The 12,526-nt window shown below is 39.5% G+C and overlaps 1 protein-coding gene across 1 annotated transcript; it reads left to right on the top strand.

Moving 5' to 3' along the window:
- Positions 1-3,214: 3,214 nt before the first annotated feature.
- LOC139629709 (immunoglobulin lambda-like polypeptide 1) lies at positions 3,215-5,450 on the top strand (the record flags this gene model as incomplete). The annotated part of the gene is made up of 2 exons (XM_071492495.1): positions 3,215-3,359; positions 5,030-5,450. Coding segments are annotated over 2 exons (540 nt in total), but the record flags the coding sequence as incomplete, so codon positions are not given.
- Between the last annotated feature and the right edge of the window lie 7,076 nt (positions 5,451-12,526).

Here is a 12,526-nt window from a genome sequence, read left to right as displayed (position 1 = left end):
GTTTGGCCTCAGCTGCATCAGAGCTCCACTTCTCCCCAGGTTCACCAGAGGAAACACCACTGCACAAAATGCTTTTCCTCCCAGCTGCTGCTCTGTGCTGTCTGTGTTCAGGTGAGTGTTTCCAGCCAATCAGGAGCCAGCAAACTCCACCTGTGACACACTGTCACACTAACCTTCATCTACCTGTTTGTGTGTCCACAGCGTTGGTTGCCATGGCAGCAGAGCTGATTCAGGACCAGTTATCATTGACCAGGAGAGTTGGTGAATCAGTCTCCTTCACCTGTGGAGGAACTGACCAGTGTGATGCTGATTATGTAGACTGGTGGCAGAAGAAAGAGACAGAAACATTCTTATACATATTGTATATTCTCAAGAGCAGTGGAAGAGTTTTTTCAAATGACAACCATCCTCAGAAAGATGATTTCACAGCTGTTAATAAACAGAACGGCTGTGAGTTGAAGATAGAGAAAGTTCAACTCTCTCATTCAGCCTCCTACTACTGCTCCTGTTGGAAGAGAGATCCCCACAGTGAGAAATGATCCCTGCAGCCTGAACAAAAACCAACAGATGAGCAGATGTCAAACAGTGTGTGTGACAGGAAGAGAGCAGTAAACCACAGCCCAGGTTCACATCTTTCACCTCCAGCTCAGACACTTGTTCTTGACTTTTGTCAGGATTTATTTTACTTGATATTATTTTGATATTTTCAGCTGATTTTTCAGCAGGTTTCCTGTTTTTTCATGTCGTCAGGACAAAGGAGAAACAAACAAAATCCTCTGCTCTGAGCTGCTGCTGGAACAAAGTCCGTTCCTCCTTCACAATGTTCATCTCTCCATGAAAACACGTTCACCACTTGTTGATTGAACCTGTCAGTAGATTTCACCACATGATTACACATCAGGTCAGGACTTTATTCTTCTAGCAGCAGGTTATCAGGACGCTTTTATTTTGTTGGACACATTACCATCAGCTTCCTGTGGATGTTTCTGGTTCCCAGAGGATGAATCCTAACATTGATGGTGACCTCCTGACCTTTCCTCTGTCTCCACCATCAGGACACAGTTTCTCTACAACACTTCAGCTTCTTCAAAGTTACAGGCTTCATTTTTAATAAACTTATTCATATTGAAACTAATGAACTGAAAACTTTAAAGCTAAATTAAACTCTTTGTAACATTTAAAGCTGCAGAAATCAACATTTTTATATGAAATAACAACGACGTGTAATCAAGGGCAGACTGGTCACTGGGAGGTTTCCCGGTGGCTGTAACACAAACTGATACAATCAAAAGATGAGCAAGAATTTCCTCCACTGAAGAAACCAGGTTTTTCTCTAATATCAGGTCCCAGTAGATAAATCAGAGGCTGAATTTCTCTCCCAGTCCAACCAGTGCTAAAGTCAATACTGGTCTGGCTTTTTCAAGATGGAGAATCCTACAAGCTGCTAAAGGCTCCAGCTGGACTCAGAACTGGCTTTCTTCTCCTCCATGTGTCAATAACTTGATGCTACATGTTTAGGGCTGTCTGCATTAACACGTTAATCGTGATGAGATTAAGGACTGAGCATAACACAATAAAGATTCTTTATTTTACACCATCACCTGTGCTGTTCCCAAATATTCTAGAGCGCTACGTTCTGGCTGCTACTATTTTGACCCTTTGATGCACCCTTACTTATTGTCCAGCTGCCACAGACACTTCCTACAAAGATTCTACATAGCGGAGCAAAATACTTCATGGCAAGTCATGTCTATGGAGCAAAAGGGGATGGTTCCCTTCATAAAGGGCCGTGTCAGGAGACCTAAAGCGTTTAAATCCGTTGCCTGAATCATCGCTGCTGAAGATCGAATGACTTGGAAAATAAAAATATAACTTACCCAGAGCTTGTCCACGAATAAATAAATTATCAGACATCTTCATAATTACACATCAGACATGATAACATTGGCTTCTAGTTCAGACAGGCTGATGATCACAAGTTATCAAGCAAAAGAAAACAGTCCTGAAATGCAAAATAATAGAATTTTAATCATGTGATAAAATGTGATAAATCACAATTAACTATTGAAATTCAGCAGTTAATTGCAATGAAGAAAAAAGTGACCGTTTGACAGCCCTATACATAATGTTAACGTCTGTTTCATCAGTGTCGGCTACAGTAGCATGCTAACGTTAGCTAACTGCTGTTACCATTATGATGGTTGTGTCTGAAAGCTCTCTCAGTCACTCCTCCCTCCTCACTGTCCAGGTTGTTCTGTGTAGAGGACTGTACACTGAGCTCATCAGTAAAACTCTAAACTCTTTCAGACTCTCCCTGCGTCATTTCCTCCACATCCTTTTTCAGTCTTTCGCTGCCAGCGCAATGCATGATGGTACATATTGCCTGTTTAGTGACCATCGGTTGTTCACTACTTTTTATGATGCATTGTGGGATACTATGAGTCCACTATACAGGCTATAATAATTCTATGTGTTTGGTAAATGTTGCTGTCGCTAGCTGGCTAACTGTCAGTGTTGCTGTGGAGCATATCACAGCGATGCTAGCGTGGGCTAATGGTTGTGGTTCGATTGTTCTTGGAGGCTCTCGTGTCCACAGAGTAACTTTATTCAGGTGTGTGTTTAGTGGCTGCTTTCACTGGGATTCATGTCACCGTACTGAGAACATGAAGGGGGACCAGAGCTGTGGCCCACATTTGTTTTGGTCTGAGATGCTGGTGGTCGAGTGCGACATGTAGAGGCAGTGACGACTATTTACAGAACCTTTGTACCTAAAAACTACGATTCAGAAAACCACAGAGGAGGGATCCCTCTGTCAGGACGACACATGCAGGAGATGCTGAGTGTCCACAACAGACCAACATAACAAAATGACAACAAGGAAAACCAGGGTGACAAATATTATACACAGACTGTCAACATATATGGAGAATATAAAGGTACAAATACTGATAGAAAGTCAGAACGTCATTAGTTGTGCAGGTGTTTGATCATAAACCAAAGTATTGGACAAAGTGAAAAGTGACCTGATGATGGCGCCAGATGAAAAGTCAGAGGATCACCAAAGTTCTTCCAGTTCATCCTGAGGGGACCATGAACGTCTGAACCAACTGAAATGGGAATATTTGTTGAGATATTTCAGTGTGAAGAAAAAAGAAAAGAGAAGAAGAGACAGTCATGTTGATATGAACATTAGAGAAACACATGATGGAGCTGAAATCTGATCCTGGTTCATAATGTGGACTCGTTCAGCTCAGCTGACACATTCAGCAGCAGACAGGTTTTTGTATCAGTCTCTTTCACTGTGGGAACAGGCTGGTACTACCCCATCTTTGGCTCTGGAGTTAAACTGTATGTAACAGGTAAGAACAAACATTTATTTTCCTTCAGTTGTTTTATTGAAGAAGGTGAAAATGTGTTTTCAGTCAGTTTCTGCTGCTTCAGACTTTACATGTTAGTTTGTTCATAGTTAACAGAGAATCAACTCTGCAGCTTTGTTCCATCACAGAAGCTCAATAAATCTGAAAAGATGATTAAAACTCACTGTTTAGCTAAAATTCATCTTTATTTCTTTAAGAGACAGAAGAGTCCAAATTATTGAATGTTAGTGCAGTTGAAATGTTTAGTGTTTGATCATCTCAGTAATTCACATTTACTTTATTACAAGATGATAAACGATATGAAACATAATTTAATGAATATTCAGAAGTATATTTCAAAAAGTATATCAAGCTAAATATATTAAGTACATTATTATCTACATTTCTAAAGAACAATAATAAACTTTATTTATAAAACACTTTTCATACACAGGACGCAGCTCAAAGTGCTCTGACAGATATAAAAGGAGAAAGAGAGTTAAGACACCGACAGTGTTCAAAAACAGGGAAATCATTGAAGAAAAATTCCTCTAAGAGCTCATTAAAATCTAAGTTTTTCAGGTATGTTTTCAGTCGTCCACTGAGCCCACCCCTCTAATATTTCTTGGTGGGGTCTTCCACAGTTGAAGTGCTTCACAAGGTTTATTTTGGGGACAGCCCTGCTGTAGAGGGTCTAAGGACTCGTGGAGACACATAAAACTACAGAGACTCAGTGATGGAAGAGGACACAAAACATTTCAGAGCTTTGTAGACAAGCAGAAGGACTGAGGTTACAGGGAGACAATAGTACAGGAGAAACCTGCTCTCTCCTCCTTCTTTTAAAGCAGCACAGCTCTCAATTAGTTGAAGTTTCTTCACTGACTTTTTCAGAAAACCAGTAAAAAGAGCTTCATAGTCGTCCAGTCTGCTTGAAATGAAAGCATGAAAGAGCTTCTCAGCATCTGTTGACTTACACACAGACGCACTTTGGCAAAATCTCTGAGGTGGAAGGAAGCTGTTTTGGGCACTTTGCTAATGTGGGATTAGATCAGAGTCTAAAATTACAATGAAATGGTTAAAACTGAGCGAGTGTTAGTGGTAGTTCATGTGATGGTTAATGTGATGGTAATGTGGATTGTGATTTATATACAATTTAAAACTATTTTGAAGAGATAGTTATGCAATCAGTTTTTTTTTAAACTTACCAGAGGATATGGCAATAAAAATAATAGATATTACTTAACATATAGGTGTGGTTTGTAATGATACATTTAATGTGAAAGTAAATATGTTATTTATTATAGGCCTATTGTGTCTATTAAACACTATTAAAAACTAACAGAACTAAATAACAGAATTATTTATTATATCAAATAAATATTTATTATTAATATAGTCAATATATTATAAATACATTACATATATACATGTAGATACAGATATAGATACGTGTTTTTCTGTCTTCCACATGTGACGTCTGAGACATGAGATGATAACTGTGATGTGAAGGTGAATCCAGTGTATGTGGGGACCTTTGTGCTGTATTGATGAGTAGCTGAGTGATCAGAGTCCATGTAGTTTCAGGATCAGACTGAACGCAGTGCAGTGCTGGAAGCTGCTGTTGACTGTGTGAATGTGTGTCTGTGCTGCTTGTTGCTGCTGTCAAACTTCAGATGAGCAGGTAGTGAAGCCCGTGGTGAGTGTGTACCCAGCAGCATCCAGAGCCCACCTGGAGGGGAGCAGCTCCCTGCTGTGTCTGGCCTCAGCCATGTTTCCTCCTCTGGTCCAGTTCTCCTGGAAAAGACAGAAGGAGGATGGTCCTCTGGAGGAGCTGCCCCCTGCTGAGGGAGAGCAGCTGGAGCTCACAGAGCCGGGACGCTCCGCCGCCATCAGAGTGGTCGATCGGGACGCTTTCTACACCTATAAATACAGCTGCTACGTCAAGCACGAGGGGGGCACAGTGGAGGCCCAAACACAACAAGGTGATGAAGGCTTGGTGACTGTGTTGAGCAGTGATTCAGCTTCATGTGGAGACGCTGTCAAAGAGAGCAGAGGAGCAGAGCTCTGACTGATTTCTCTCTGAATCCTTTTCTGTTGCAGTGGTTCCCCTGGATCCTCTCCAGCCTCAGTGCAGGGTGAAGCTGCTCTGTCTGCTGTACACAGTGCTGATAGTCAAGAGTCTGGTGTACTGCTGTGGACTCTCTCTGCTGATCATCCTCAGAAACAAGGGACTGTCCACCAACTGCACACATGCTGACTGACTGTTTTCTGCTCGCCTTTTCTCTCCATCACTTCATCTCATTTATCTCTTTGATCAATGTTCAGAAATTTGACTCAAATGTATCGTTTTATTCACTGGTTAGATACAGTCAGTCTAAAAATATCAAAACATATATACACATATATTTTCACTTTTCAGAAGGCTATTGTTCAGTTTTGTGATATGTGGATGATGTATTTTGTTGCCTCTTAATTGTGACTTGTGTAATAATAGAAAACAAAGCTGAATCATTTGCTGCTTGACAGATATTTCATTGTTCCTGTTATTTCTCCCTTTTTTCATTTTTATACATTTTAATCTGACAATGAATTTTTTGTCAAATTCTTTTGGTGTTAGTCTTTGAATAAAATGAGAAATCACTCATTAAAATAAAAAACTATATTGACTATTTACGTTGACACCTACAATTCACTTGAGTCTGGTCTCTTGTTATACTTTCACAGAGCGAAAGAAGCACAACAACACTAAGAAAGATAAGATAAAATAGGTAAAATAAGATTAGATAAATCAATGTATATTTGAAATAGTGGATGTAAAACTCTACGCTGATGACAATGTTTTTTACACACAAATAAAACAGCAGGCAAGTTACTTCATATTCATATTGAAATTCAAGTTAAGTTAAATATGAAATCATCTGTGAGCCACTGAAGTCCATATTAAGTTTAAATAGATATTTTAAAACTGCTTTAAATAAATACAAATTTATATAAATGACTATTGACAAACTGCCGAAAGTTTTTGAAAATTCTTTAACAGAGTGGATGGTTGTAACTGTCATTGTGTTAAAGCCACAGCTAACGGTGTGGAGGCTGCAGAGCAGAAACCCACACAGCCGTCTGCTGCAGGAAAGGAAGTGTTGATTCTCTGTCAACAGTTTTTTATGAGACCTAATAACCACTGAGAGCAGATTCATATCTGCTGCTGTACACTCTCATGAACCCCCCTCCCTCTCTGTAGTTTGTCTCTGAGTGACACTTTTTTCCACTCAGCCCTCCACCCACACAGAGTTCAACTGAGCCCACAGACCCACAAACAAGTCAGTATCTGCACAATGATACTTTTAAATGTTCTATGATCTGACGCTTCTGTTGTTAATGTCTGATCATTCAAAAATTTTTGTTACATTTTCTCACTATAAATCAATGTTGCCAGATCTTATAAAACTTAATGGTTGTACAGAATAATGTGATTCAGTTCATGTTTGAGCTTTGCCATTACATTTCCAGCCAGCGTTGATTAGATGATGCTCCAGTCTTTTTCCAACTGAGGAGAACCATTGAGAAAAACAGAAGTGCAGCCTGATCTTTAATCTTTGTGGACCAGCTGTCAGAGGGTTTGGATTAATAACTGAGTTGCATACAATTTGAAATCATATCAGAAACCTTGGTCCAAAAATCTTCTGGCTGAAATGTGGAATAAAGTGTCAGTAATCTGCTGCTCATCAGATGGAGCCTGTGAAACTGGAGTTTAACTTCATGTGCTCAAAGAAACAAGTCGTAGAATATATAGCACGTAAACATCTGTTCAGGAACCAGTATGCACATAAATATATTATTGTAGTGTGCTCCTGTTTGCATTTCCCACCTCATGAAGAATTGTGAGTGATGGCAGCACAGCAGCTATGTTTATGATGAACTGTTATTGATACATATTGACGACGTCTTTAGTCAGACTGTCTGTTTGTTCCAGCTCATAAACTGAGAGAGGAAGCTAACAAACAGACGGTGTAAAGGAAATTGAACTGAAGACTAAACTAAACCTCAATGTGTTCCAGTGACAAAAGTTAAAAATACAACAACACTGTTAGACAGTGTGTTTATTTTATTCATTTCATTTATGAGCTTTAATGTAAAGAAGAATTATGAAAGTATTGTCTTATATGTGGTCAGCACCTCTTTACATGATTAAAACATTTTTATTTTACACAGTAAATGAGACCACGGTAAACAATTTGTGTGGTTATTCTGCAAACAAGGTTTAAAATGTCTTCAGGTAAAAGTAAAGGTAAAATAAATAATTTTCCCGTTATAGAAGATCTTATGTAAAAAGAAGGAAATCCAAACATAGTCCCATGTTAACTTTTCTTTATTGAATCTATTAAACCTGGGTTTCATATAAATGAATTACACAACACAGTCATAAAAAATAAATGTAACTGTAATGGAACTTCAGATTTTACAAAATATGCTGAACAGTCAGTTAAAAAAATACATCACAGCAAAAACAACATCAGGATAAAAAACTGTAACTTGAGGAAATTGACAGAAATATTTAAGATTGTTATATACACTTGTTAATAGAGTCATTTGTGACTCTGGATCATGAGAAAGTTGTTTCTTTTTACTTTTATTTTTAATTTTTTGTATCTGCAGAATATTCAGTGTGTCCTACTCACAGGTGTTGGTGTGTATCAGAGTCTGATGAATCTCCAGCTGTTGTCACTGGGTGAAATTCGGTTTTATTCCAATGAACATGAACACAGTGGTTTATTCTGAAAGAACCACTGAACTAGAGTTTCGTAAAGTGAAATGTAAGATGACAGAGGAGTTCAGGCTTTGGCTGCACAGACAGTAGGTGTCAGGATAAATTCATGGTTTGGTTCTGGTTTAATTCATTAAGTCTCAATGGGCTCGTTAGATACCAAGTTAAAGCTGCTGGAGGACAGTCAGTCAGCATATGTGTAGTTGGTGGACGGTCCCTTGTTTCTGACGATCTGGATCATAGAGAGTCCACAGCAGTACACCAGACTCTTGACTATCAGCACTGTGTACAGCAGACAGAGCAGCCTCTCTCGGTACCAGTGCTGGACAGGGGCTGGTGGAGGAGGTGGAGGAGCGGGAGGCCTAACCTCTGAAACAAAAGGATTCAGAGAGAAATCAGTCAGAGCTCTGCTCCTCTACTCCCTTTGACAGCGTCTCCACATGAAGCTGAATCACTGCTCAACACAGTCACCAAGCCTTCATCACCTTGTTGTGTTTGGGCCTCCACTGTGCCCCCCTTGTGCTTGACGCAGCAGCTGTATTTATAGGTGTAGAAAGCGTCCCGATCGACCACTCTGATGGCGGCGGAGCGTCCCGGCTCTGTGAGCTCCAGCTGCTCTCCCTCAGCAGGGGGCAGCTCCTCCAGAGGACCATCCTCCTTCTGTCTTTTCCAGGAGAACTGGACCAGAGGAGGAAACATGGCTGAGGCCAGACACAGCAGGGAGCTGCTCCCCTCCAGGTGGGCTCTGGATGCTGCTGGGTACACGCTCACCACGGGCTTCACTACCTGCTCATCTGAAGTTTGACAGCAGCAACAAGCAGCACAGACACACATTCACACAGTCAACAGGAAAGACGTGAAGGATGAGTGTGTGTGTGTGTGTGTGTGTTATGTTAAATTCAAAAAATTATATCATCAATATATTTGTGATATATTTTTTGTATAAATATGATTTTCTACTTTAAAATGAATAATGATAAATTTTATTGTAATTTCTTTTTTTTTATTTGTTGTTTAATGTCAAAAAAAATTCTAATAACATGAACTGCAACTTTTATGACAAGGTAAATAGTTTTATATAGTTTTCATAGGTCTTATATATCATTTTCACATTTATCATATTGAATATTTACCATCATATTTAATGCAGACGGATATAGATACAAATTGTATCACGATTAGCGATTTTTTTTTTCTATTATTTTCCCAAATATATTTTGTATCCTAAATACATTTACCACCAAATAGCAATTGAAACATATAATTTTAATTATGTTTTGAAATAATATACCACGCAGATGAATAACATTAACAAAACAAGAGATGACGCAGTTTAACTGACAGCCATGTAACAAGATCATTTCTGAGCAGAGCTCCATAAAAAGTCAACGCTCCAAGACAGTGTGAGTCTAAGAAATCCTGCTCATCAATGAAATTCACTATTATTACAACATTTCTAGATTTTCTCAGTCCACAAATACTCAAGATGTGCAGGAAAATCCTCCACAGTAATTCAGAGGAAAACCAGTCTGAAGTTTCATTAAACAACAGGAGTTAATGGAACAAGATTCAGGGACAAGATTCTATCACTGTCGCATTTCAAGAAAATAATGACGATTAATCTGCTGTTGTCGTACTGATGTAGTTTTAAAGGGAGAATTTGCACATAACTGCTTGCCTGCTGATTATTGAAATATGTAAATTTAATCAACTGTTAGGAAACATTAAAACATCTGGAGGAAAATAAATGTTTGTTCTTACCTGTTACATACAGTTTAGCTCCAGAGCCAGAGATGAGGTACTTGCTGGATCCGCTGTCTCCTCCCACAGTGAAAGAGACTGATACAAAAACCTGTCTGCTGCTGAATGTGTCAGCTGAGCTGAACGAGTCCACATTATGAACCAGGATCAGATTTCAGCTCCATCATGTGTTTCTCTAGTGCTCAGATGTAGCTTAATAAAATCTGTAAAATTTGTTTTGTCAAAGAAAAAGTGACTTCATGAAAAAAACAACACACGTAGTGACGTGTACACACACACACACATACACACACACACACACACACACACACCTATGTACTGTGGAGGACCTGCAGGAAGTGTAGGTGAACATTGTACCAAGGGGAATGGACTCTCTGCTCAGTTTGTGTCTGAGCTGGAGGTGAAAGATGTGAACCTGGGCTGTGGTTTACTGCTCTCTTCCTGCCACAAACACTGTTTGACATCTGCTCATCTGTTGGTTTTTGTTCAGGCTGCAGGGATCATTTCTCACTGTGGGGACCAGACTTCCAACAGGAGCAGTAGTAGGAGGCTGAATGAGAGAGTTTAACGTTCTTTATCTTTAACTCACAGCCGTTCTGTTCATTAAATGCTAAGAAATCATCTTTCTGAGGATGACTGTATCCTGAATTAACTGTTCCAGTGTTCCTGCTAATGTGAAGAATGACTCTGAATGTTTCTGCCTCTTTCTTCTGGTACCAGAATACATAAAGGCTGTCACACTGGTCAGTTCCTCCACAGCTGAAGGAGACTGATTCACCAACTCTCCTGGTCAATGATAACTGGTCCTGAATCAGCTCTGCTGCCATGGCAACCAGCGCTGTGGACACACAGACAGGTAGATGAAGGTTAGTGTGACAGTGTGTCACAGGTGGAGTTTGCTGGCTCCTGATTGGCTGGAAACACTCACCTGAACACAGACAGCACAGAGCAGCAGCTGGGAGGAAAAGCATTTTGTGCAGTGGTGTTTCCTCTGGTGAACCTGGGGAGAAGTGGAGCTCTGATGCAGCTGAGGCCAAACAAGGACGAGCTGTGAGACCAGACCAGGGCCACGTGGTTTCTGACGCCTCCTCAAACCTCCCATCAGCCCCTGCGGCCCACAGACGAGCCTGTGCTTTGACAAACAGCCTTTTTCACTGCAGACATTTTGAATTGTGACAGCAGAGAAAGCATACGTGTCACTAATGGTGGCTGTGTTGTGTTCAAGTGTCCCAGTAAATCATGACAGAGTGACAGTGATCTAACCTAAGCCTCGTTTCTTTTATTATCTATACCTGTGACATGTCAAAATGTCTGCAGTGAAAAAGATTATACTGACAGCTGTTTTCTGTCACTATTTTTGTACAATGTAAATCATTTTAGTCCAATTTCTTTCTTTTTTTTCTGTATATTTTTGGTAGAATTGGTAAAACCGTTTAAAGGCAGTGTACAGTCGGAATATTTTGGTACTGATATAACATGAAAATCAACACGGTTTTTTTTGTTTTTTGTTTTTCTTCCCTTGATAATTAAATAGCTACACTTACTAATTTAGTAAAGTGATTTTCCTTTAGCTCTGTTGATTTTAAACATAAAGACAGACAGCAGTTCATGTGCTTATTCAAAGCTGAACTGAAAATATGTTGTCAAATGTCTTTTAAAGGATCTCTGTCCTTTTAAGAAGCTTCAGAAATACAGTACACTGAATATTATTTGACCGGCTGTTTGTTCTCATATGTATTTTATTACTCTCAACAGTCTGACCACCATGACACACTGTCAGTCTCTACAGTCATGTGAGTCTCTACAGTCATAAATAGACTGACTTCCACTACTACTACTGATGGTTTCTAACTTCTAACATCTATTTAGTGCTGGTCCATGATGCTGTATGTGCCTTTGTTATGTCTGGTCTTTGTCTGTCATAAAATGAGCTCAATGAAGTTCCTTCTTCATAAAAGGGTTATAGAGACACAAGGTCCTCCTGGGTTTCTGCTTTCTACTGGTGCTGAAATTAAAAAAAGAAAAGAAAGAAAGAAAGAAACAGAGACGAAGATTGCCACCCCGTGGTCAGTTAGAAGAGGTGCAAGGTGATCCGGAGACCCAGATGATGCTGATAATGGTTACCATAACAACATGATGATGCTCTTATCTCTTATTGTATTGGAATGAAAAACTAACACAGTGACATTATACTGAACAAACAAGTCACTAATAGTTACAGTCAATACTGGTAGTACTTCTAAAATTAGTTCAAATACTATTTCTACTGCATTTAATACAATGCAGGACATTCTATGATTACAAATACAGCAACTGCTACAACAGATATCATCACTACTTCTGCTATAGGCTACCACACTGTAACTCTTTCTTCTCAGTTATCTCATTCAGCTCATGTGACTGTGTGGGAGTCCATCTCCTATTTATGTCCAGATTGTTTATGTTGCTTTGTGCCAATCTTCTAAGCAGTTTGGGTCTATTGTGTTACACTGCAGTACAGTTAGCTGATGTTTTGCTCTTGTACCAGAGAATCTCAGGTTTGGTAACTCAAGATAAATATGAAGATGTAGCATTCTCTCTTTACATACAACAAACAAAATGCACTTGCATAAGCCAGGAAAACAGTTACAGTGCAAACAGTGCA

The sequence above is a fragment of the Trachinotus anak genome, unplaced genomic scaffold (genome assembly GCF_046630095.1).
Source record: "Trachinotus anak isolate AG129_WGS33_773 ecotype Australia unplaced genomic scaffold, CSIRO_AGI_Tana_v1 ptg000012l, whole genome shotgun sequence".
NCBI lineage: Eukaryota > Metazoa > Chordata > Actinopteri > Carangiformes > Carangidae > Trachinotus > Trachinotus anak.
Note: the sequence above shows the minus strand (reverse complement) of the source record. Positions and strands in the feature narration are given on the sequence as shown.